This window comes from Chlorocebus sabaeus, chromosome 26 (genome assembly GCF_047675955.1).
Source record: "Chlorocebus sabaeus isolate Y175 chromosome 26, mChlSab1.0.hap1, whole genome shotgun sequence".
Lineage (NCBI taxonomy): Eukaryota > Metazoa > Chordata > Mammalia > Primates > Cercopithecidae > Chlorocebus > Chlorocebus sabaeus.
This window is the reverse complement of record NC_132929.1, coordinates 24,187,639-24,215,234: the sequence shown is the minus strand read 5'-3', so window position 1 is coordinate 24,215,234 and position 27,596 is coordinate 24,187,639. Positions and strand designations below refer to the sequence as shown.

The 27,596-nt window shown below is 39.4% G+C and overlaps 1 protein-coding gene across 1 annotated transcript in view; it reads left to right on the top strand.

The window, feature by feature from the left end:
* FBN1 (fibrillin 1) overlaps nt 1-27,596 on the top strand; it is a 239,475-nt gene that overhangs the window by 104,604 nt on the left and 107,275 nt on the right. Inside the window, exons 7-12 of the mRNA XM_008016692.3 lie at nt 5,850-6,047; nt 9,402-9,527; nt 16,835-16,960; nt 22,198-22,356; nt 26,600-26,779; nt 27,434-27,574. Of these exons, the coding sequence (XP_008014883.2) occupies nt 5,850-6,047; nt 9,402-9,527; nt 16,835-16,960; nt 22,198-22,356; nt 26,600-26,779; nt 27,434-27,574 (930 nt within the window). The remainder of the gene's footprint in view (nt 1-5,849; nt 6,048-9,401; nt 9,528-16,834; nt 16,961-22,197; nt 22,357-26,599; nt 26,780-27,433; nt 27,575-27,596) is intronic.

The window sequence follows — 27,596 nt, the reverse complement described above, 5'->3', positions numbered from 1 at the left end:
TCACACGTTCTGAGCTTTCTGGTTGTTTTCTTGTGGTGCAATTTACCTTGTTCCTCTATCCCTATATTCCCTTTCAGCTAGAAGTTTGGTGCAGAAGTTTGATTAGGTTAAGTCTTAAGTATTTTTGACAAGAAACTTGATAGATATTGTGCACTATTTTATATTTTATAAAATCAGGAGTCTCGGAAGAATTTCAAATGGTCTCTCTGATAGTGCAATTCTGGAATAAATTAAGAGTTGATTTTTGGTGTTACTGATGCTAAATAGGCCTTGTATTCGGGCCCCGATTGGAGAATCCCCCTGGAATTCCACTCAGATACAAGCTGCAGCAGTGGGCAGGGGCTGGGTGTGGGAGTTCCTGACAGCGGCATGAGATCATGTATATCAGTGTGCTTTGTAAAACTAGAAGGAAAGAGACTGGAAATGGCAATTCTATTAACTATTAGGACACTGCAGTAGTGGATGATCAGCCTTCCTAAATTTTGACTTTGTTGTTTGCTTTGATGAGCTGGTAGTTCGTGTAATTAACTATAATATAATTAGTAAAGAATGTAATAAAGTGCCTCATAATCAGTGCAGCACTGTGGAAATGAATAGTATTTTGCCATGATTAGGATGTCAGTCCTAGTTGAGAAATACTAGGTTATGTTGAGTGGCAGTGATCCCAGTTTATGGGCTGTCTGATGTTTCTAAGGTTAGACTTTCAGATAAGTAGTTGTTATCCTGCAGACATCTCCAATTAATCATGGAACATGAGCACTCTTCATTAAAGGAAAAGACAGAGAGAGAGAGAAAAAATACACACACACACACACACACACACACACACACACACACACCCCTTAGAGTCCTAGAGGGCAAAAATCATCTTGGGGAGCTTTTGCAAGACGTATATGCCTGGGCCCTGTGCCACATCTACTAAATAGGGTCCATGGGGAAAACTGGGAGAGGAGGACAGGGTAGGACCCAGGCATCAGCATTTTGCAAAAGCTCCCCCAAGTGATTCTGTTATGTCCTAAGGTTAAGAATGATTGGAGTAAGAAGAAGTAACAGCAGTTAGGAGGCTGATTATGATCATGGAACTTCTTAACTTTAATTTTCCTTAGACTAAAAGTTCTCTGAACTCCTTCCTCAGAAAGTTGTATTGAAATTCCACACATTAGGAGCCCTAATGTTTCCCAGGCCAACCTACCTGGGAGAAATAAGTGTGCTGTGACCCTCTATGTCATGGATAAATTGATATCTCATTCTTTTGTTTGTCATTTTTATGAAAAGAAGGATTTAAAATAATTGGAGCCTAGTGCCCAAAATTATATCCTTGTGCCTTCCCTGCAGTTTGTGGTTTAGTGACTGGGCAGGAGGGACAAGAATTCATTGTACCACAGAATATTCTTTCCCTGTAAATGATGCATTTGCTTCAGGGTGAAGTCTGATTACAAATGAAAGTGAAATAATGCTGTAGACCACAGTATTCTGAGCTGCAGAGCTGGGCATGAGCTGAGGATCAGAGGCTGCAGACACATGTTGGTCAGAGCCCAAGCCTTGAGGCCAAATCTAATGGGACTGGAGAGCAATCCTTGAGCTAACCACTCAGAATGGGAACATGGAGATGCAGAATTTCCCATGAAGCAGCCACACTGGAGTAAGCCAGTTAAAAACAATTAGAATCGCACTTTAATTTTGGAATGACTTGGCCTGTTGCCCTAGTTCATGAAGGTCTTATAAGGAAGTGATTGTAGAGCAATTTGCAAATAGAAAGCATTTCTAATACTATATTTTAGTTGCATTAGGAATAATGATTTACACTGAAGCCAGGAATGAGTCAGACATTACACAAGCTTTGAGTTAAGCACACTCCCTGTCTAATGCTGAGACTATCTGAAAAAAAAAAAAAAAGAGTATGTAAATTTAGCTTAATATCATGTAAGTGCTATGGGAATAATTGTAAATAATTGGATTATTAGTAAGGAATTGGGAGTGTGGGCAGATTTCTTTCTGCGGTTGGAGTATTGGACTAAAAACGGCATAACCTTGGCAATCTAAATGAAGTACAGGACGAAAAGCACATGCTGCCAAATCGGAATGACATTTGAAAACCATGTTAATACAGCATTTACCTTCCAAGACATTTTTAGATCCAATTTTATTTCATCCAGATTATGCCTCTCCCTCTGCAATCAGCAATTTTTGTTTAAAATATGGATCTACAAATACATTCATATCCACTTGCTAATCTGTACTGTCAAATAAGCCGGTTCTAATTTGTTTCCAAAATAACTTTGTCAATAGTGATAAGTATCTAGCACAGAAATATGCTAAGCCCATAGATTCTATTCTACATACTTATTCACCAAATATATAGTATACTTAATAAATTGGATCCCTGTGAACTGTTGGAATACCTAATATATGTTGTCAGAATTAACAGCTACCATCTCGATTCTATGTATTTCGTATTGAAATAAGAATAATAAGTTGTTGACCCTGGAAAAGTCTTAAGGTTTTTTGTTTGTTTGTTTGTTTTTTAATGAAGATCTTCTAATGAGGAATTCACATCTGAAGTTATGAATCAGTGTCAGACAGAACTGAATCAGATTTGTGTTAGCATTTTGTAGAGTGCCTGGATTTTGCTGGTGTCACTCACAAAACACCATATTTGTATCTATCCTGAACCTTGGCAATCCTCATATATAAGATAATTCCATAGAGTATGTTGGCAAGAGGAGGTGGAAAAACAAATCCCAACAGTGTTGAAGAGAGGATTATAAATTAAAATTCATGTTGCATTATGCTTTTTAAAAAGGATTGAATATGGCAAGCTAACATGAATCTGTTTGATTAAAGCATTTGCACTTGTCTCAGTAAATTAACAGAAAGAAACAAGCCTAGATTCTCTTTCTTGTTACCTAACATAGAAAGTTTTTTTTTTTTTAAATAAAAGATTATACTGCTGTGATCCTTCTAGTCTCAGATATAGGATATATATAGTCATAAAAATCTTGATGGCTGTTTTTATCCTGAAAAGGATTCATTGTAATGTACACTGAATGCTATGTGTAATAATGAAGAGTTAGAGGCAATTTAAATGATAGACAGTAAGAAAATGACTAAATACATTCTGTTATAACTTGATGGAAAATTATGCAGCAATTAAAATCATATTGTGGAATAGTGTTTATTACATGGGGAAAAGCTTTGGCAATGTTAAGTGAAGAAAATCCAGCAAGATTCAAAAGTATATTTTTAGTATAACCCTTATTTTATAATTAAAAAATAAAACACACACATGCATACACACAAAATCTTATGTACGATAATATAATCAATATGTTATCAAGGGTTTCTTTGGGTGTAATTACCTTTATTTATATGCTACTGCCTTTTCTCAATTGTATAAGTAAATGCTTACTTTTGAATTAAAATACATAATAAAATATTGAAATAGAAAAGAAAGACCAAATAGCAAAGATGTATTTATTAAATTCCTATAGGTATTATTTGGGAGAATTGAACCAAAAAAATAAAGATGACTTTGGTATATCACTTTGTCCACACAGTTTTAAAATGTCCACTGCATTTTAAAGAGATTTTGTTACAAATTACTGCAGTGCTGAGTGACTTTTTTTCATCGAAAGAATGAAATGAGGACTGAGATTTATTCAACAGCTCAGTATTTAATATTGGTTTATATTTTTGTTTGAATTCAGTATCTCTGGAAGAAGATAGCAGGTTTTGAATAAATACGGCATACAATGTAAAATATTAAAGTATACCTAGAGCTTGAGTACATAAAACTAAAAAAACAGTAGAGTAATAAATGCATAAACAAAGTAAAAAAAAGACAAATGATAAACAAAGTGTCAGGAGAAAGGGCTGGAAAGGTGGGTGGGGCCAGGTCATGCAGAGAAGAGGAACACAAAGGTCTCAGGCTTGTCTTTTGGAACAGTGAGTCTGGTTGCATGTAGATGTCACCCACACAATTTTTGGCCTGTTTGCATATCACCTGTACTAGTATTTAATATTTTTAAAAAATTGAATTAAAAGGTTTTTCAATTCATCATCCTCATAGCAGACATAACTGTGAAATCATGAGTCTGATATATTTATGCTGTTTCATAATACACATTAAAATTAATATATGCCTACTAAAATCTAAAATTATCTTGCATCCTGTGAGTGGGACATAACACTGGTATGGAGGGAGGGAGCTGGGGAGCTGGGGACTCGGCATTTGGACCATCCTGTCTGTCTCTCCAGTGCTGCCATAGCTTGGATATGGTAGTCTTCTTTATATATATGACTGGCATGGAATTTTGTTTTTGGAATTCTTCAGAAGGTTGATCTTACAGCATGGGCGTCAGAGCAGTGCTGTTTCTGCAACACCATTAAACAGAGGTGGTTCGCTGCAGATAGCAGAGGAGAGGGAGGAAGAGCACATAGTGATGGGGAGCAGATGGAGTTGAAATTCCAAGGGAGGGGTTGGAGTGGAGATGCAAGAAAAAGAAAGCAAGAGAGAATACACAGGATAGAGAGATGCCAGCAGATGCAATTCAGCTATTGCCAAAACATTGTTACGATGCAGAATGTTCACTCTTGTTGGTATTGTAATGAAAAGTTGTCCTTTTTTCCTTAGTAAATAGCATATCTGCTGTGTCCTATGAATTACTTAAAGAAAGAAGAAAATAATGAAAGCATCCCAGTAGTTTCATTAGCACAGCCAGTGATTTTCATAAAACGGTTGCATTCACAGGTGAAAGGAACTTACTGGGGTCACTGAGTCCATTTTTAGACTCACAGGAATCACTCCACTTAAACACTTCTGAAAATGACCTGGAAGCATGCAAATGTTGGGTAGTGGATAGAAGCCCATGAGTCCCATCCCAGCCCCTCCCTTGTCTGTCAAGGTCATTGTAGAACCACAGAAATGGGTATTATGGCCCTGATTTCTCTCACAAGGGGACAACCTGTGAGGACAACCTGGCTTTGGTCCTCTGTGCTCACTACGTCTTTATCTTTCTTGTTTTGTTGTTGGCTGTCTCTCTGTAGGGAAAAAAAAAAAGAAAGAAAAAAAAGAGGCAGATCTTATAACTGGTGGTAGACTGCTCTGACTGCAAATTCTCTTATGGTCTTAGCTTATCCCTGTTTTGCTTTAAGATGGTCCTTTTGCCTAGAGGTTACAATGATTTCAGACGAGTGTCCTCACCCTTTATGTTAAATACCTAATGTGTTTTGCATGAGCAAAATTTTAAATCCTCATTTGTTAGTTTGCTTGTTTTGTATTTGAAACAAGATGACCCCAACTCAAAAGAAACAGATAACGATTTCTTTTGTTGAAGGAACTTCCAGGAAGAAGGTGCCATGACTTGCCTCACTGCAAGCTTCAAAATTCTTTGCTTTCTCAGCCCTAAATAACAATAGACTGGAAGCTCTGTGAGGGCAGGGATTTGGCCTCTTTTAGTCACTGAAGCATCTGTATCAGGCATCGGAGCTGATTCAGTGCAGGCACCAATATGTTTTCTTAAGTAATGAGTGGATAATAATATTACCATGTTACATTTGTACAGCAATTCACAGTTGTAAAGAGTTTTCCATTAGCTCATCTGATGCTCACAATGCCGTTTTCAAAGTGGGTAAGAACTGATGTTTTCATCCCTATTTTGTAGGTTAGGAAATCGGGTCCAGAAGTAGAATGGTCTATCCAAGGCCTTACACAGAGGCAGTGATGCATCATTCTGTCCCTGAAATTCATTTCTCAATTCGGAGTCAAGCAAGATGGAGCGCAGCTGTTTCTCTGCATGATGGTTCCTGCTTTTCTGGATTTTCATCAGATTTTTATTCTTTATTTTCAGATTACAGGACAGGCCCATGTTTTACTGTGATCAGCAACCAGATGTGCCAGGGACAACTCAGTGGGATTGTCTGCACAAAAACGCTCTGCTGTGCCACAGTCGGCCGAGCCTGGGGCCACCCCTGTGAGATGTGTCCTGCCCAGCCTCACCCCTGCCGCCGTGGCTTCATTCCAAATATCCGCACGGGAGCTTGTCAAGGTAAACCCCGGGCTGATGGAATTATTAATGGATTAATCTTATTTGCTCTGGAGAGCCCTTCTCCAATGAAGTTGAAGAGAATGGAAAAGTAGTGTCAGCTACATAACTTCACAATTTCGCTGACTGCATGATATCCAACTAAGGCATTAGGAACGTGGCTCTCAAGAGAGCAGCTGAAGTCTTACTGGATGTTTCCTTGCCAACCATTCCCCCTTTCTGACCCCAGAGGTGTTTGCATGTACCTCTGACTCCAGGGGTGGTGTGATTCTGTTTACAGCAATGCTGTGCATTATGGCAATGCTGTCTAGAAACACAAAGCAAGGTTTGTGAACAAGGTAGTTTATGTTTTTCTTAATTTTTTTTTCTTCATTTGAAACTGTTAGAGTTCCTCTCTCTCATGGGTTGTGCTTAATTGACCTGAGGAAAACTGTTTCTCTCGACATTTTGCATGCTACATTATGCATTTTTTTACAAGTCCGAAATAAATTAGGATTTGTTTCACAGTTTTAAATATCCCCAGATGTCGCCTGCTAGCTGCTTCTCCTGCCTCCTGTAGAAGCCCTTACTCTGTTTTTGGCTTTTACTCCTGTTCTTCCAGCTGTACAAATTCTTTTATTGTCTGGATGTCTGGCAGGAAACAGGAGGAAGTGAACAGAGGCAGCTCCACGCTAAACTGATGGGATTGAAAACTCTCAGGCTCTATCTGTTTCCTTTAGACTGCCTCAGGACTTTTTATAGCAAGTTGCAATATTTTCAGAAAATTCAGGATATGCTTTTCTGAGACAAATAGATAATGCTTTGGCTTTGTTTTATATGTTAATTCTAAGGGTAATATGCAATAAAACAGAACTTGAGCTTAGTCACACAGTTTTGTGGGTCTCCATTACATTCCACTTAAATAAATTCCACTTCTGATATTGTCATTCCTGGCCTCCAGCTCCCATGTACAACATACAGCTCCTTTGGATGCCCTTAAATGTATCCCTCTGAATGTCAGAAGAAATAAGTCACCTTGAAACTCTAGAATTATCAAGGGATGGATTGTAGTATTTTATAAAATTAAAAGTTTAGGTTTTTATTGGTGCCTTCTTATTTTTCTCATTTTTAGAAAGTCCCAGTGAGTTTTGAAGAATTTGTTGGTCTTGGGATTACAAAGTTAGTTAATACCCATGAACTCATTGACAGTGACCAGAGAGCTAGACTTTTAAGTGCCTCAGCTGCCCATCAATGAGCCATTGTCAGAGGTTAGGGTGCTAACGGAATTGGTGAGGGGGGTGGGGAGGATGAACTGCCTTCTCTTTAGCTTTACTATTTGTTTCATAAATCTGGATCTTTCCAGCATTTGCTTCCTGTTTCTTTCTAACTCTGCTATTCAACGTCCAAAAAAAAAAAAAAAAAAGGTTTTTTTATAAGAAAAGTTTTGAAAACCCATTGAATCACAATGGCAGTTATATTGCCAGTTTGAGAGTGAAATTCTTCATCTTCGGTGGTGGTGGTGGTGGTTGCTGTTGTTGTTTCTAAGAGATTCTGCCACCAGGTTGTGGCTCTCGCTCCTTGCTGGTGTTTCCAGTTGTTGGGTCAGACGTGAGGGGCTGTATACAGCCAGTGGAGAATTGCCTTGTCTATATTTTCTGTTGGCCAAAAATCATGATCAACAAGACAGCTAGTTCTGCCCATATGTAAAAATCTTGATTTTCAAAAATATTTCTAAAAATACATTCAACATATCAAGAGAATGGAAAATTCTGGTCTAAGACAAAACTGAAATTGGCTGGAAAACATAATCTAATGATTTTCCACATATAATCATTTATTTGTGGGCTAAGACATTTCGTTTAAAACAGTACGTGATACTTTTATAATAAACTAAATTGTTGTTTCTTTAATATCCCTTTTACTGCATGCCAACTTTTCTCAAGAACACAGGTTGAGATCTTATAAACAGCAATGCCTTTTTTGCTTTACTCAATGAAGAGTGAAGCTAAAGAACACATTAGGCTTCCAGGTTTCAAAAAGAATACATTAGACTGTTTACTTGGGGATTCTTTATTAAATCAGACTTTTCTCTGTTATGAACAAAGAGATGGAGAGAATGTACAGGTACTTTTATAACCTTTATAACAGAATGTAGTGAGCATGAGATGATTAATTTTGCTCCTGGAAGGTTAATATTTGGGCTTACATGTAAGAACCCAAGTTAGTCCTTAGGTGCTGGTTATACAGCAATGAAGAAAATGGACAAAGTCCCTGCTTTCTGGAAGCTTATATTGAAGATAATCAATTTATTAAACAAAACAGACACGTATTAGGTCAGTGGGTGGTTAGTCCTGTGGAAAAAAAATAAACAGGGAAGGAAGGATGATTAGAGCCAGGAGCCAGGTGTTGCTGTTGGACTGTCAAGGGAAGGGCTTGTGGCTAAAGTTGCATTGGGGCAGAGACCTGGAGAACGAGACATCGTGAGCCATGCAGCTCTCTGGAGGAAGAATATTCCAGGCAGAGGGGCAGCCATTACAGAGCTCTGTGGCAGGTGGCATATTTGAGGAATCCAGTGTGGTGGGAGAGATAGGAGGGTGGAAAATGGGTAAAAGAGCAGAGGAATCATGTAGAACTTCCTAGGACGTAGTATGGACTTGCATGTTGAGCTGGGGAGAGACATGATCTCACTGACCTTTACAAAGGTGCCTTCTGGCAGCCACTCCACCAGCAAGGTAAGTCAGCAGCTGAAACTGCACACTCATCTAGCGATCCCTCTCGCTTGTTGGCCTAATTTTCTGAGTTGTTTAATTTTCACTGTGCAAGGCACTTCTCCAGAATGTGAAGTGAACATTTCCACTTCATTTGTGCAAAAACATTAGCTGTCTCGTGTAGTCTGAGTGACCTTCAATAAATTCCGTTTTAACTAAATCATTCAGTACAACTCTTAAAGATAGTTTCATTGTAGAAATGTATTGCATTTTGATTTGCAAGATTTTTTGAATAACTCTGATTATTACTACCAATCTGGAGATAAAAACGAGGCCGTGAATAATGGCCTTTTAAACATATCTTTCTATTTTGCTGCATATGTGATAAAACCCACAAAAGTTAGTACACTCTCCTCTACATTAGGAAACATAGAGGGTGGGGAAACAAAAAATACTTGTGACTTCTTATGGAACATTATTAATCCAACGATATGTTTTACATAATGCAATTGTGAGAAATAGTTTCCCTAGTCATATTCCAAATATTGTGAGGGACAAATAACCACCGATATAAATATGGTAACATAATTGTGGACAAATTATCACATTGTATTCTGCAATGAATTTTATATGAGTTTTTTTTTTCTCTCTGTCTTCTGCAATCTGACAGATGTGGACGAATGCCAGGCCATCCCCGGGCTCTGTCAGGGAGGAAATTGCATTAATACTGTTGGGTCTTTTGAGTGTAAATGCCCTGCTGGACACAAATTTAATGAAGTGTCACAAAAATGTGAAGGTAAGAAATCTTATGCTTTGCAGTTGTTGTGAGGGGTGTAGTGGGGGCAGGCAAAACTCAACATTAGAAACAAGCTTGTTTGCAAATTATTCCTAAATCTTTCTGTCTTTGTTATCCCCGTGAATGTGTAAATGTAGTATTTTTAACAGTAATAATATGCTTTTGTGCTATTGGACCAGAAAAACCCTGCAGCTTTTTCTACTTTTATAGACCCAAAACAAGAGGTCCATCTGAATCAAATTAAGTATTAAAAACATGAAATATTTTTGAACCAACGTTTGGTTTAAAATGTTCAAGACACATGTTTTTGCATAGTTCTAGAGACATGAATTTAAATTTGGTCATTAGATATCATTCAGAATAATATATCTTCCGAAGTTTTTCGAGTTCAAAGGTATGTTTGATTTTGTGTGTGGGGAGGCAGGATTGATCAATCAACCCTTATATTTATGCTCCTAGTGCATGCTTATGATTTTCTTTTCTGGGGGATGATAATTGCCCATCAAATGAAAAGCTTTTAATGTTAGTCAAACAGAAGAGTAATTTGAGATCATTTTCATATTTGCATTTAGTTTATAGATTGAACTTCTGCAAAGATATATAGAGAGGATGTGTTTATATTCACCACTACTGCTACTGCTATTTGCTGAAATGAGGCCTGACTTCCAGTTACAGTCATAATTTCATTGTGAGAGGGGAGCATCTAGAAAATATGTAGGAAGCATTGGACTCTCGTTTGTTTGATGAGTACATGTAACTTACATATAGTAATGTCTGACAGTAGTGTAACAGCATTCTCAGGGCTACATCTCTCATCAGGATCAGAAGAGAAAACTTTTTCTTTCATTCTCAATTCACCCAACCTTGAGGTTTCATTTAGATGGATGCATTTTTATTGAAAACAGATGGTGTTGTATTTATGCCCCTAGACTCTCGCAGTGAGTACGTTCTAAGTTATTTGTCTGGGCTGGATAATTAACCTTGTCGGTTGCCACTGTATATCAGACGAGCAAGAGACAGCTTTAAATTTAAGGTGCAATTCATAAATTACATGTAAGACATTTAATATCTACTTGCCCTGAAACTGAAGAATCTAACTCTGATAGAACTATCTTTATGAGTTGGAGTTGTTTTTAGGTTATAAATCATCATTGAATGTATAATTGTTATTGCATTCTTGAACATGTTATACATAGTTTTTCGGGGTAGTTGTGAAAAAATGGTTCTTTCTAAAGGCTTCTTAAAAAAACATTTTAAGTTTCAAAGAACAATAAAGTTGACTCTCGATAGGCCAATGTATTTTAGAAGTTGTACTGTAGATCTAAATTTGAAGCCGAGAACGTTGACACTGAAAGGGGCAAAGAACTCAGCTGGTTCCACACTCTACATTATATATTAAGGAATGGTGTCTTGGGTGTATTAAGTGCTCCGTCTGAGGCCATTCAGACAAGACTGCTCAAATTTACTTCTTTAATTCACACTCTGGTGCTTGCTGAGCCATATTACATTGTCTTCTTTTCTAGATGAAAGTTATTATTCTGGGATAGATTTTCAGGCCATATATATACATATATATACACACACATATATATACACACACACATATATGCACATACACACACACACACACACACATATGACATTAACAAGCCATTAAAGTTGATCACATGCAAAACCCACATCAATGATAGGTTGTGTTTTACCTTTTAGGCTTTCTCAGTTTAATATATTCAGCTTCAGAATATATAATCAGTTTCAAGATTGAGGGGAATATAGTCGTTATGACTTGTCCAGTCTGTGTTTTGTTTTCTGAAGTTATGATGGCTTCCAGCCCGAACTAGAATTGATTTTGTCTCTTGCTTTTCACTCAGACAAGTCAATTAACAGTTAGGGTCTATGGATGTGGACTAGACAGAAGATTCTAATTTAATGCTCACACTGAAAGAAAAATCATTCGAATCTTTTTATTGATGCTAAGAAACCGATTATGGTGGTGTATCCAGTGGACCAAAAATTCAGTCTGAGTATTACTTAATCCTTTTCCACACACACAAAAATTTTCCAGCTACGTGTGAAAGTCAGTGGCAAGATAAAAACAGACCAGTTTAACTAGATTTTTTTTTCCTTTGCCATCTACTGTTACATTAAATTTAGATAATGGTTTTTTCCTTCTTTTTCTAATATCAATGCAAAATTGATACTAGAAGAGAATGTCCTGTTAGTACTATACATTCTCTGGCCTGGAGACTGGTGTGAGCAGGGTTGACTTGTCTTACTCTGGTAGGAAAGTAATCAGGAAGTGCCCTGAGAGCTCTTGGCAAGCTGGGTTCACTTCTTCAACGTCCTTGCTCCTTTCCAGTTACAGTGTCTCACTGTGGAAATGGCATAACTCTGGACATCAGCTGGTGTCTTGATGGTCAATAGAGGGAACCCAGGAAGTCTGGTCTGTAATCACTGAATATGTACCCTGGAAAGATGATCAGTATAACCATGGGGTTCTGTGCCCTTGTGAAAATGTCCTGGTACCTTTGCCATTGCTTTGAGTGGCTTTTTAAAGTTATCTTCCTTTTGACTTGGAGGGGGGTGGAATTGAGTACTTTTTGTAGAACTTTTTCAAGAAAAAAAACCAATTCCGTCAAATTGACTTTAGCAAATTCACAAGATGCTAACCCTCACTCTCTCAGATCTGAGAATGCCATTATTCGAGTTGCTTTCCATGAGATCTTCCTTTTGCAGAATTCTCACTTCCTTCCTAAAATGTCCCTCTTTCCAAAAACTAAAAAAAAAAAAAAAAAAAAAAAAAAGTTACGGAAAAGTGTTTTATAAATACATATAATTGGAGAACATTTTGAAATGTAAATTAACAAGCTAAAGGGATTTAAATAACAATTATTAACTTTTCATACATTTAAGAAGGAAAAGATTGAGATTTATAGCTGTGATTTGAGAAAAAAGGAAACAGAGTTCATGCCCGCCTTCCTTTGTTGATCTTTCCGATGACTGTAGAGTATGCATGCTGAAAGAACACATGAACCTTTTTCTTTGGAAACCAAGTCCGTATTTGCATAGGTTACTATGAGAGGAAATTAAGAAATAAAGAGTGTAATTAAGGGATTAAGTTTTATTTCTGGAAGAAGTCTGTTGGATTCCTAATTAACCACTAATATTTTGGGATTTAGATTATCGTCAGCCCAGCCTTTAGCAATTATAATAGCACTGCATGATGCACAGGACCTTTTAAAAAATGTAGCTTTTAAATCCATGTACTCCATAATATGTGGGCCAAAAACCTCAGGACTTCCCCTTTCCAAAATAATGGCATATTTATCTCATGGCTACTTACTGTTAGAGGCTCTTATCCTCTCAGAAGCTAAGGAGAATTCCCAGGGTAGCTTAACCCAGTACTACAGATGGAGCTCCATCCTCTTCAGCTGGTTGCAGGCCCTAGACTTTTACTGTTCAAGGTAACTGGCTCTCTCTATACAATTAGTTGAAAAAAACATCTCTGTGGTGAAGGTGAAAGAGCCCTGGAAATCAGGCAGGCATGGCCCCCATCCTTGATGCCCTCTGGTCAAGTCTCTAATCCTTTGTGTGATCTTAGATAAGTCAATTACCATCTCTGAGTTACTTCAACTTTCAAATGAGGGGGTTGAACAAGATGCTATCTGGGGGTTCTTTCCAGTTCCAGAATTCAGACTCCATTTTTAAGTTGTGATCAGACAGCGGATGCAGCATGAATAAAAGCTGACGTACATGGTGTGACTATAAAATAGTCAACGTGACTGGAAGAGTCAGCTTGTTTAGTTTTTAGTGATACATTTTACACTGGGTTGAGTTTGTACAATCAAAGTTAAGCTCACAGGCTCAGTGGCATTCATGATCATTAGTGTGTCACATGTTACTTTTAAACAGCTGCCATAGGTTTTCATTTTTTTCTCTCATTGTGTTAGTATCTAGGCAGTCAGGATCAGGTTAACTGTCAGGATCGGGTTTCTCTTGTCACGTCCACAATCTTGGATGGAGCTTCTCAATAGCCGAGTAATAGATGGTGATGCCCATCCCAGAACAGACACCAAGCTCCATCCATCTGCCCTCCACACTCTTTCCTCCCATTCTGCCAAAGCCATAGGATAAAGGGGCCTAGGTGTGGGAAGAATGCTCTAGGAGAACAGATGAGACTGAAGGATGAGAAGGAGCAAAAACAAAGGACAGGTGGCAAATAGGAAGGAAGAGATCTGCCATTTGTGTCTCTTCTTAAGGTCACAGCAAGAAGCCAGTGGAGTCGTGGACAGCTACCATGGGACAGCTATTCCCCAGCAGCTCTGCCTCCTTTGATGCCTCAAGGAAGCAGAGAGAAGTGTCCAGAGCAAGGAAATAGCTCTTCCCAGCCAAGCCCCACTCCCCACCAGGCCTCCCCACCTGGTTTACTTTCATGGCTGGCATTTGACACAGCCTGATTTGTAGAAACTCTGAGAAAGTCACCGTCTCAAGTTCCCTCTTAACTTGGGATGCCTGAAATTCAATTAAAAGGAGACGAACACAGAGTGGGAAGAACTTGGAGAAATAATAAATTCATATGAACGAGTTTCAGAGTATGAGCGAATCCAATTCAAACACCTTATTCTGGCCTTTGCCATCAGGAATTTCCACCACAGCCTGGTAATAGATAGAACTCTTGCTTTTATTTGTTACGAAGCCATGCCACTGAGAAGCAAGATGGTTTAGGAAAGGCGGAAGGCACTAGCCACCTGAAGGCAAAAGGGTGTGTCACTGAGAAGGGGACATATTAGGGGGAATTTGAAGTCATTTAAGCTCCTTCAAATGTAATGATTTGGCCTAGTCCCATTTTATCTTAATCTGTGTGAACTCAGGGAGGTGTGCAGTGTGACATATTTCCTGACCTGTTGGCTTTCAAAGACATGTACCTAGGTGGAAATTCCCCACACCCACCCTAAAAACCCCTGCCAGTTGGAGACTTGGGTTTAGCCTCCCTTTATAAATGATGAGCCTCTTTGCTGTTGTTTCAGGTTTGATTCGTGTCAGTTTTCTGAAGGCCTCAGTGTAATGCAAGAGGTGTACCTGGGCAGCAGAGGTATAGAATCAGGCCCACAATCCTACCTGTATTGTAAGAATTAGATGATTGGACACTCACCAAGCATTTTGACTCTGCCTAGCAGTCAGCACCTGCAAACTCTCATCATTATTGTCGTTGTTATTGTTATCTTCAATAAAGGGCCCAAATCTCACTCAGCCAGCATGGAAAAGATGATTCCCCCATTCTGCCAATGTTAATTCTATTTTTTAAATAAAATTTTCTGACATAGGCTGTCACTTAAACTTTTTGGATATTGATGTGGCCTTAATACGAATGGTAGCTGTCATTTATATTAATGGGCTGAGAAAAAATATAATACCACATTGTCTCCTCATGTGATCTTTGGCAGGTGTTGTAGGACTCAGATATTAACTTTTAGGGACACTTTGAAAAAGGTACATTCTTCTTAATTGTAATTATACCTTCCTCTATCCTTAAATGAAGCTTTGAATCCTGTAGGGTCTTTGACATACTTGCCTTTTGTTTGTGTTAAGTAGAAGCGTGGCTGCCTTGAGATATTACGTGGGTAACCCTAGGCTCTGTCTGCCCTTGGCAGTTTCTCTACCTGACCCTTTCACAGACTCTAGTGAAATTTGTGTCTGTCAGAATAGAATATGCACCTTTACCGTTACATAATTTTGCAATGACAGTGCTGTTTATGTTAGCATTGACTCTAATATAAGCAGTGAAATATTGTTTGGTTTAGCCTCTAGCCTACCTTGGAAGAATGGTGATTTTGGTTTTAAAAAGGTTAAACTGCATGTAAACACTGTCATTGCTGCCTTTTTTACTAACAGGGTGAACCTGAGTCAGAAGATACTTGAATCTGGTTCACTTAGAACTCTATTTTGTTTTATAAATGAAGAGAGTACTTAGCCTACAGAATAAATGTTCTTATTGGGGGTCATAAGCCTTTCCCAGTTTTAATGGTGTCAGCCTGGCCATTGTAATATTGCCAGGAGGCCTGGGTCAAATGTCACCTCTCCAAGGTCAGTGCAGAAAGCTCTACTGGTCTCAGAGAGGAGGCCAGGCAGATTCCCTGTGCCCTGAGTTTACTTCTAGCCTAAGAAGGAAGCTCTCATTTTTTTTCTCTTCTTCTGCTGGTGCCATATCTGTTGACATTTGTCAGTGTGTGGGTCAGGCCATTGAAAATCTCTCCTTGAAGGAAATGGTCAAATTTGTCCTAAGGGAATTTTACTGCTTCCTTGATGGAGACCAGTGGTCTGAGGGCTAACCCCAGCTTTGGCCTCCGTACCATTCAGGATGTTTATTAGAGGATGTCCTTGGGATCAACACCTGCAGAAGAGAAGGGGAAGAGGCAGAAGAAAAGGGGAAGAGGCAAGAGTGTGCAGAGAAGGCAAGCTGGGGTGCAGCCCATCAACAGCCTCCACCGGCCCCAGAAGGAATTGGGGAATTGGAGTGGCCGTCAGTGTTGTCTCCCATTGGGGCAGGATGCACCAGACTTTGATCCTCCTCCACAATTGCTTATTGAGTGTGGGGTGCCTGGGAAGGGTGTGACCTCGGGCAAGGGGGCTCTCTGCGACTCAGGCTATCTTGGAAGGGGCTGAGAGCCAAAGACCATCTGTTGCCAGTATTCCCAGCCGCCTAGGCAGCAAGTCCCTCTTTGAAGGGGACATTGGTTAGAGCAGCCAGTCCATCACAGTTCATTCACCAACCACAGAAGACCATCATAGTGGTGGTTTGGGTGCCACTGAGAACACCAGATTGGCCAAGTTGGGGTCAACAGTCAGACCACAAGATCTCCTCTGTACGATTTCAGTATCTGTCTTGTGGAAAATAGATTGAAAAGCAATGCAAGAAGTGATGTGGAATATAAAATAATTAGTCGGGGAGTTTAACTTAATGCAAAACATGGAAACAAAAGGAAAACAAAATTTTAAAATAAATGACGTTTGTAACATTAGCATGCTATAGTTACTTGGTGAAACAACAGTACACAGTTTTAGATTTTAAAGGGGGGTGATTTCATTTTGCCCTAGTCTGTTGAATTTGGTAAATCGTTTGGGTAAGTCTGTGTTGAAAGAAACAGCATCTACCTTTGAATTGACTGTTCTCCATGCAGCTTGTACTTTTTAAAGATGGCTGTTTCCAGGGACGTGATTTGTCTAGTATTTACATCTGAATCCTTGTACTGATGAACGGTTTTATATTGTGTTCTACAAACGCTGAGACTGTTTTTTTTATATTCCAGATATTGATGAATGCAGCACCATTCCTGGGATCTGTGATGGGGGCGAATGTACAAACACAGTCAGCAGTTACTTTTGCAAATGTCCTCCTGGTTTTTACACCTCTCCAGATGGTACCAGATGCATAGGTAGGTTTAATTACAAACAGCATGCATGGTTTGTATAAGTCACTTCCATAACAAACAACTTTCTAGACAAGCTTGTTAAGGGGCACATACAATTTATCAGTTGAGGTAAAATGTACAGTTTTAGAAAAGTGTTTAACAGTTCACTGCCCTCTTAAAACACAGAGGCACCTTGTGGTCTTTTTTGGAGACGTTTTGCCTCCCATAAAAGAAGGATGATCCGGGAGACCTTACAGATATCTTCAGTCTGTTAATTAATGTTGCAGCCATGCAACATTTAAGCTTGAAGCCGTCCCAGGTGTCTCTCTCTGTTTACCCCACCTTCAGTCATTCCCCGGAATCCATGTTAATTTGGCCTGAAATTTTTTAATAATCTCTTAATTGGTCTCCCTGCTTCTTGGCTTCTCTACAATCCATTTTGTCAGATTTATCTTCCTAAAATAGTGCTTTGATTAAATAACACTCTTGCTCAAACCCTCAGTAGTTTTCCATTAGGACTTAGAAATCAGTGGTTTTCAGTCTGTCCAGTGGATCCTTCAAGTGTTTCAAAGCTCTCCAGGGCTGCAGGGATTGGGGAGAGCACAGAGAAAAGGGAGAGGGCTGAGTGGAAAGGGCTCATGTCCCGCCGACGCTCCCACACACATTCTAGGCATAGCAATTTCACTTTTATCTGCTGTGAGTGTTAGGCTTCCATGTCAGGTATCAATTAAATAAGGGGTTCTGTTGTTTAAAAATCTAGATTTGGCTGGGCGCAGTGGCTCACACCTGTGATCCCAGCACTTTGGGAGGCCAAGGCGGGCAGATTGCCTGAGGTCAGGAGTTCAAGACCAGGCTGGCCAACATGGTGAAACCCTGTATCTACTAAAAATACAAAAATTTGCCAGGCGTGGTGGCGGGCGCCTGTAATCCCAGCTACTCGGGAGGCTGAGGCAGGAGAATCTCTTGAAGCCGGGAGGTAGAGGTTGCAGTGAACTGAGATCACGCCACTGCACTCCAGCCTGGGCGATAGAACAAGACTTTGTCTGGAAAAAAAAAAAAAAATAGAGTTGACAGCTGCTGGATTTAACAATTATTAAGACTTCTTTCAAAGTGCAGTGTTCTAGATTAAAATTCAAGTTCCAAAGTGCACAGTCTGATATTTAAGGACTTTAAGAAAGCCTCAAACTACATGAAGATTAAGATATAGTTACATATCAGATGGTTCACATTTTAAAAGTTATTTTCTTTTTATCAAATATATCCATACTAACTTTTTACAAAGGAGGAAGGGAAGGGAACTAAGATCCCTAGATCACGGGGTATGAGGTGTTTTATGTAAATTAGCTGACTTAATGTTCATTTCACAGCGGTAGATGGGAAGCAGCTGAGATTGAGAGAGGTTAGATAAATAATGGCCCAATAGTTTAAGTGGGTAGTGAGAGAGGGATCTGGGAGTCCACTGTGACCTGAGTGCACAGCCCAGACTTCCCTCATTGCCTCCTACCCCTCAGCTCTGGATGCAGTTCACTCCTTCCTGCCAGATCCCTAGGCAAGCCCCGTTTCTTCTTTGGAACTCTATTGTGCCCATAATTAGCAACTTGTCATACAAAATGATCCAAGTGACCTTTCTGCCTTCCCCAGTGCTCCTATTTCCCTCCATCGTAAGCAACAGAGACCCCCAAAATTATCCCTAGTGATGAGAAAATACAAATAGCCCCAAACAGTATAAACAAATCCAAGGCTTGTTCGTAAGACAGTTGTTTGGAATTAGTAGGTCTCACCAATAGAAAACCCACTATGTAGATAGTGGTATGCAATATCTTCCGTGCACATTTCTTCTAACCATAAAATTCCAACTGGTACCTTCTGCCCCCACATTCTGAGACTCTCAGACCTCCCAGCCCCGAGCTCCCTTTGTGTTCTAAGCTCTCTTGGTATTATTTTATTTGTCGTTCTGTGATCTTCCTGTGGCATTTGTAATACTGCCTATAGGGTTGTCTTTTTATATTGTTGTGTTCTCTCTCTTCGACTCCTAGGAGTCATAAAGATGTCCTTTCCCTAGTTTGAGCCTCACCACTCCTAGCTCCTGGTTGTATACAACCATGTTGATGACAGGTTAGGAGAGGCCTGTTGACAGGCTAGGACAACCTGCAAACACCTATTTAATCCATAATATATTTGCTTTGATATAATGTGATTTCTGGGTCCTGAGAATAAGGGGCCAAGTGATTCAAAAGGGGAGAAAAGAGTGAGATTTCCTCCTCCTTGCCAGGTGTCTTGGCCAGGGCAGATTTAAAATGGAAGGTGTTTGTGGTTCCTTATGTGTCCCTTTATGTCCTCCAGATCCTGACATTCTTCTCCCCTTAGCTTGGCTCCTGAAGGTGTTCAGGTTAGTCTACAGCCACCCCTTACCCTCTGTACAAAGTGTCATATCACCACAGCGGTTCCCCGCAACTTGATGTGGCACTGCTGCCTAACGAAGTGAAAAACTTCAGGCTGAGGTGTCCTGGGGGTCAGGTACTCCATCCAAATGGTTTCTGACTTTCAGTTTTTTACTTCCTTTACTTATTAGCCCATAGGTTTTCATTAAAATTATAAGTTATATAAATGTGTGTTTTTAACAAAGGTACTTCTTCAGCAAAAAAAAGAAATTAGAAAAATTATTTTTATATGTGCAGGTGCCATCTGTAAATCAGGGACTGCCAGTAACCCAAACTTGATTTGTAATTTTTTTTACCCCCAGCATTCACCATTTTGCTCAAGAGTTTGTGACCCATTGATTTAACATATAAGTCAGCCAGATGGGCAATGACATGGTATCGTAGTTAATTTGCAAAATAATAGACATTAGCCCATTAAGCTTTTGTCATTGGCAACTGTAGGCCCTAGTTTTGCTCTGAAAGATAGCCCATGCTGAAAATTATATGTACAAATTCCATAATTTGGTCAAGTGTTTACACTGGGTTTTGACCACCGAATTCATTTGAAGCTGGGATATAAGCCAGTTTTGAATATCTCTTCCCATTCTCAACAGTCTTTGGTTTCCATGCCCCAAATATTTACTAATTCCCAAGTATATAAAGTATTAGTGGTTTTAAGGCATTGCAAATTAGAATGTAGGAAGTTCAATTTCTCTGCCCTCTTGACAGGGGAGGTGCCACCTGAGGCTTCACAGAGAGCATACTTGTCTATACTCCCTCTCCAGCCGTTTATCCTGGACCGGGCTGGAATAAAACTTGTTCTGCCTCTTTGGTGAAACTATTAGTCTGACCAGAGGTACAGGAACTGGAACCACAAAAAAATTCTGGAAAGCACATTTATACTGGCTAGTGGTTTTAAGTACTTTTCGGAAATAATCTTGTATCCTTTAAAACTGACCCATAATTTTCTTTTATGGTTTGTCTAGGTTTGTTTTAGCCTTCTTCACTTGATGTTAATAATTTAAATGTTTCTAAATTAGCCTTGTTTTTATTTTATTTCATTTTATTAATTTGTTGAAACCTCAAGACATGAGGGTTTTGCGTTTTTAAGAATGATGTAGATGATAACAATTGCAGGTATGACCCTCTTTGAGAAAACTTGAAATTTAACATTCAGACTTACAGGAAACCCAGGGGTGGATTTTTGGCTATGAAAGATCTTTGCTTTATAAAAGGATTTAACCTTTATATTCCTTTAAATCAGTGGTCCCCAACCTTTTTGGCACAAGGGACTGGTTTCGTGGAAGACAATTTTTCCATGGACTTGGAGGAGAGGATGGTTTCAGGGTTATTCAATGTGTAAGTGCACATTACATTTATTGTGCACTTTATTTCTATTCTTATTAAATTGTAATATATAATGAAATAATTATACAACTCACCATAATGTAGAATCAAAGGGAGCCCTGAGCTTTGTTTTCCTACAATTAGATGGTCCCATCTGAGGGTGATGGGAGACAGTGACAGATCATCAGGCATTAGATTCTCATTGGGAACACGCAACTTAGAACCCTCACATGCGCAGTTCACAACAGGGTTCACCCTCCTATGAGAATCTAGTGCTGCCACTGATCTGACAGAGGTGGAGCTCAGGCGGTAATACCAGCAATGGGGAGTAGCTGTACATACAGATGAAGCTTCACTCATTCACCTGCCGCTCACCCCCTGCTGTGCAGCCCAGTTCTTCACACATCACAGACCAGGACTGGGGATTGGGGCCCCTGAGGGTTGGAGACCCCTGCTTTAAATAACAAGCATATTGACAATATTATTTACTATTCAAAATTTAATTTTATATGATCTCTAGAGAGATACAGTTTACTTGAAGAGAGGTACACCCTCGGCACATGTCAGGCAGGTAAAAGTGTTTTGCACTTTGCTACCTGCCTTCACTGTTTCACAGTAATATCTCAAAGGCGTAGGGAGCTGTTAGGTTTCTCCTGTGTCACAAACTCTTTCGGTAACCCAGAGTTGCACTACAGTGTGTCGGACATCATGACAGTTAGACATGATGTAACCCGATAAAAGTGATATAGAAATGTGTCTTACCGTGTTGCTTTGAGAAGACACTTTCTGCCAAAAACAACAACAAAATCCTTCTAGAGCTATTGTATCCTATAGGACTAAGAACTTGGAATCATGTGCCATTTTGAAGGTATAAATAATTAGTACCTTATAAAATCTATTAGACCCCCAAGACAAAAGGAAATCTTGACTAATAAGCATCAGATCTAAATGCAAAGTGGCTCATTCTTAAAAAAACAAAAAACAAAAAAAACTTATGTCTGACTCTCACAGTTACAGACTGAAAAATAAGAAAGATCTTTTAAAAATATAGACTGAATGTTGTTTTAAAATAGATTTACGTAACTATTTTCCTAAATGACTCGAATTAAGTAGTTTGAAACCAAGGACAACCCAGTCTCTCTTCAGCATAGAGACATATAAAGATGTATATATAATTAACTGTCACTGCTGGTGATTTTCTTAGTCTCTCTTTTCCTATGGTACACATAGTTTTAATCATTCGTTCCCACCTTGGGTATGAAATGTGGGACTTCAGCCATGTGCACCAGCACACAGGGGCAAAAGGTGTGAGACCAGGGATTTCTGACTGAGCATTGTTCCCGTGCAGCGCTCGCAGCTTCCCTTCCAGGGGGCAGAGGTGTGAATTAATCGTGCCGTAGCCCAAGTGTGAAGTGTGGAGCTGCTGTGGCCGGGGAGTGTTGTTACAAGTCTCATCTCAGTGATGTGTATGTGTATGTGTTTCTTTGTCCTCAGATGTTCGCCCAGGATACTGTTACACAGCTCTGACAAACGGACGCTGCTCTAACCAGCTGCCACAGTCCATAACCAAAATGCAGTGCTGCTGTGATGCCGGCCGATGCTGGTCTCCAGGGGTCACTGTCGCCCCTGAGATGTGTCCCATCAGAGCAACCGGTAAGAGCCCTTCCTGTTATCTGCAGAATATCCTCACAAGCCCAATGACAATGTGCATGATGCAGACATAATGGAAACCTGGGTAAATGAATAGACTCCAGAAAATATAAGAGATGACATCCAGGGAAATCTCCCCACATAATGCAGAGGGAAAAAACAGAGGTCTGTATGAAGAGTACTGTTTTCAGGTACTGCTTTTGACTTAGCTGGCTTATTACTACTTAACAGAAACCTTTTGGGGAAGTACTTATTCTCATTTTAGTACTTACTGGCTCTCATGTAGTACTCAAAAGCTCAGTAGGATAAAACTCAGCTCTCAGAATTTTTCAGGTAAGTTGTTCAGGAGACACATTTCCTTTTTCCTGACATTGGACTCTTTCCTTCCTGCAAAGTCTTGCTTATTTTTTTTTTCCTTCACAGTATCTCTTTTATCTGTCCATTTTTTTGTTTCCATTAGAAGCATATTTTCTCTAGTCTGGACTGTTCCTGCAGCCTCCTAACTAGTCTCTGAAATCCACCGTTGCCATGTATCTTTCCCAAAGTATGAGTCAGTGAAGTTCAGTTTAAAAAATTGTGTCTAGGGGGAAAAAGGAGACACCTTTTGACTAATTGAGCATATTTCAAAACACCATGTTGTATACAATGAATGCATACAATTTGTATTCGTTAGTTTAAAAATACATAACTACACAAATATATAAATACAGCACACTTTCGTTAGTCCAGAAAGATGTCCAAAAATATTTCTCTAGGACGAACTCAGGCAATGTTTAGTGGCCAATTCACTCCATTTCTTGCAAAGAACATTTGCTACTTAGCACAGCATTTAGAGTCCCCAAATCTGATCCCAGTTCATCTTTTAATTCTTGTTCTTTGTAGTAGTTTAAATTATATGATTGAATTTTCATTGCACCCAATCTGAGCATTTCTAAATTCAAGTTGACTTTTTTCCTAAAACTTCTTGCCAGTTCAGTCTCTTTCTCCCTACTCCTGCCATCCTTGCCTGTTATATGTCCTCTAGTCTTGTTAAAGATCTACTCAAACATGACCTAATCCATGAGTGTCCCCAGGTAGCTGCAGCTGGAAGTGCTCCCTTCTTCCTTGTGCTCCTGTGGTTCTGGCTGGTAGTATGACTATGGCATGAGTCCTATATGTGTGTTCACACATTGCTCTTTTACTGGTTGATCAATCTCATTAGGAAGTCTCATTCATTATTGTAGCCTCATATTTCTCATGCTTTTTACACTTCCATAGTATTTAGCAAAATCTTGCTATAGGAGGCACTCAAATAAAGCAACTTATTAGGCAACATCTTTCCCACCAGTTGAGCATATTTCGAAACATCACGTTGTGCACAATGAATATATACAATTTTTACTTGTCAATTAAAAATAATAATACATAAATAAACGAACACATAGATGAACTTTATCTTCTTTAGTCCAGTAGGGAACCATTTAGTGGATCACTGTTTAGAAGCACATGACTTCCTACTAAGACAGGGCCTAGGTACCAGGACAATGGCTTTTAAAATGCATACGTTAACTTAGGAAATCAGCAGCTTTGATGTGGATTCCTTCCTGTGTTAAGGCGTTGAATAGAGAAGAGGACTAGAGCAGGTTTAGGTGCCTGCAGGAAGACCTACTTTGGGACCATTGGAGAAGAAGACCAGGTTCCTGTGTGTGGCTTTACAGGGAGCTGTTCTCCCAGATATACCACTGAGAGATGCACAGCCCTGAGAGGCCTTGGGCAAAACAGATTTATAGAGCAAAATAATTTGCAGGTAGACTTTTGTTTGTCCAAATGTTCCAGTACCAGTGCTAGAGACCTGGGCTCTTACAGAGAGTGATGCAGGAAGGATTTTAGATTGGCCAGCTTTTTACTCTTTAAAAAATAAATCAGCATCATCTTGGGTTAAGTGGAGATAGGAAAGATGGACATCAGCTGAACAAAATGAGCCCCACGTTGCTAATCCTGAATGTAAAGGGGCAATGAGAAGATTACTAATCTGTAAAAAATAGGAAGAAATATAGGATTCAGTCTGATACACTTTCCTAGAGAGATTAAGATGAATTTAATGGCATTCTTAAAGTAAAATACCCACCTAATTAGCACAAAGGCTGATAAGCTATTTCTTTTATATAAATTCAAAAAGTCTTAAAAAGAAAAGCTGAATTGGTACCTACAAATGCTTGGAAGCAAAGTGAGTTCCGTTACATAATTGTCATTCAATTAAATGCAACATGTAGTTAATGAATTCGTGTTATGTGCAATTTGCAGGGCAAGGCTGAGAGTGGGAACTAGTCATGAGTTAGAGATGATCCCTGACTTCAAAGACTATACAGTCTTAGTGATGGGAATTTGGTAAGAGCAGGTTCCCAGGGAATGATGGATATGGCACATACAGATGATCAATCTATAGGAAGAGTCATTGTTGGTTGACAAGCAGGATTGTGACATCCTGAATCAGGGAAGCGTGAACAACATAGAATTCCTTTACAAATACATTCGAGTATGTCAGTATCTCTGTGATTTGAAATTCCAGTTAAATCATAATTAAAATGCTATGAGAGAATTCTCTGAAAACATAAACTAGACCTGAGCTGGAAATGCCAAATATGAATGAAAAAACTTTAGAAACGGACCAGAAAGTACTGTTCATAGTAGCTAGGCATATTTAACCTCATGTAAATTGGCAGAATGTCCCATGGGGTTGAAATATGAATGCATTTCAGTAAGACATGTTACTATCTGAAAATAAGTTAAATTGTAGTCTGTAAGGAAAAGAAAAATATTAGTCTAATTTCTATTAATGGCTAAAACTAGCATAGAAAGTATCCATGAGAAAATCACTGTACAACTGTGAAAATAAAATTACCAACATCCTAGCAAGAGAGGAAAAAAATGAAATTTAAAAGTCACATAGGCTACTTACAGAAGGCAACTGTGGTAAAACATGGCTATTTGTAGGCAACATGAAAATGAAAAAAATAAATACATCCTTGGAAACCTGGATACTGCTTAAAAACAGCTTTTTGGAAGCCCAGAACAAATGTGTCGAAACCTAAAGATGGTTTATTTGATAAAGACCTGACGCTGTGAAAAATAGTAATCATCCTGAAAATGCAGAATCATAAGGAAGCAGATGATGAAGTCAGGATGTCCTCATTCAGAGGGTCACTATGCAGCATTAATACCAGACCCACCACCCCTTGGTATTTCTCCTCCCCTTATGGACCACTTCTCCATTGATAATGCTTTCTTTTATGAATCAGAATTCTTCAAGGTTCTGTCCTTGTACTCCCTTCTCTTCCCCTTCCACACCACCCTTACATGAGCTCATCCATCCCCATGGCTTTGAATATCACCTGTCTGTACTGATGACTCTGAAACTCACATCTAGCCTTGATTCCTCTAAGCTTCACACTGTCTTTTACAACTGCGAAGTGATAGCTCCACTTGGATGTCTGATATCTCAAAACTCGTATGTTCAAAATGGAACTTGGCTTCTACCCACCAAACCTGCTACCACCATGGTTTTTTCCATCCAGGGAAGGGCACCAACATTCACCCAATTGCACAACCAGAAAACTAGGAGTCATTCTTGACTTCTTGTCTCATGAGCTCTGACACTTATTACTTCACTGAGCACTATACATTTATCTCTAAAATGTGCTTCAGATTTGTCCACTTCTGTCCGATTCAATCACTGCCTCCCCCGTCCAGACATCATCATCTCCCCCTTGGTCTTCTGTGACAGCCTTGCCTCCCCGCAGTAATGTTCTTCATATGTTGTAATTGTAAGCATGATCTTCTGAAAATGGTCATCTGATCATGTCCCGCCCCTGTTGAAGATATCCAGTGGTTTTACACTGTGCCTAAAATAAAATCCAAACTTTTTAATGTATTCTGTGGAGCCCTGTGGGATCCACAGGTGGGACTGGATGGAGAAAGTAATACTTTATGTTTTCCATGAGGTGAATGTTGATACAAATAAAGACTCCGAGGTTTTGGGAGGAATATGGCTTTGGTTTTGAAATATTGTTCCAGAGTGGTTGCTGCTGCAGGTATTAAAAATGGAAATCCAGTCAGTTGCTCCTTTTTCTTTTCTCCAATTGGCCTGTGAGTTTTGAGGATCAATTTTATTCAAAAATATCTTTAAAAAAATAAGGATGACTTCTGTGGGCCTGTGATCATAAGCTACAGCTCAGCTGTTGTGTTTTGTTTTGTTGTGTTTTTCTAGAGGATTTCAACAAGCTGTGCTCTGTTCCTATGGTAATTCCTGGGAGACCAGAATATCCTCCCCCACCCCTTGGCCCCATTCCTCCAGTTCTCCCTGTTCCTCCTGGCTTTCCTCCTGGACCTCAAATTCCGGTCCCTCGACCACCAGTGGAATATCCATATCCATCTCGGGAACCACCAAGTAAGAATTCAAAAATCATCTAGTTATTTTTCTTGCATTGTTCAAGTTAACATGTTTTATTTTTTATTTATGCTGCTTTAGTCATTAATAAGTTTATAAATTGTTATATTAATTTTTGGTTTACATATGTTATCTGTATCTATATCATCTATATATCTCAATTTTCCTATTGCAGAGAGAAAAACGGGAGGCTTCCTATTCTCCAGAGATTAATGTCCTTTTGTTATTGATGTTTTCAGGCAACTATGGGAGAGTTATGGGCGATAGTTAAATCTGATTCACGGAAAGGGTTAATAGAGAGGATATAAAATTATACTTTAGGTTATAGAGCTTGCAAGGCAGTTTCATAAGTAGTTCAATACCAATCTCTCTATGCCTTTTTTATTTCTGCAAACTAGAGGTTTGAGAGTGAGGTGGTGAAGAGAGCAGGGAAAAGCAGCCTACAGCTGGGTTGCTAGCTCCCCTATGCACACGTAGTGCAATGTGATCTCTGTTGGCAGGGTGGAAATATGCCCTGTTGTCACTAGACGACCTTTGCCCAAAGAGTGTCCTCTTTCCTTTCTGATTCAACATCTTGTTCATTATTGTCAGATTAAGTACTGATGAAAGGTACCATAGTTAAAATAATTTTATGGGGGCTTAATGTTCTTCTAGGGGTGCTGCCAGTCAACGTCACTGATTACTGCCAGTTGGTCCGCTATCTCTGTCAAAATGGACGCTGCATTCCAACTCCTGGGAGTTACCGGTGTGAGTGCAACAAAGGGTTCCAGCTGGACCTCCGTGGGGAGTGTATTGGTACGTGATCCATCCTAGGTTG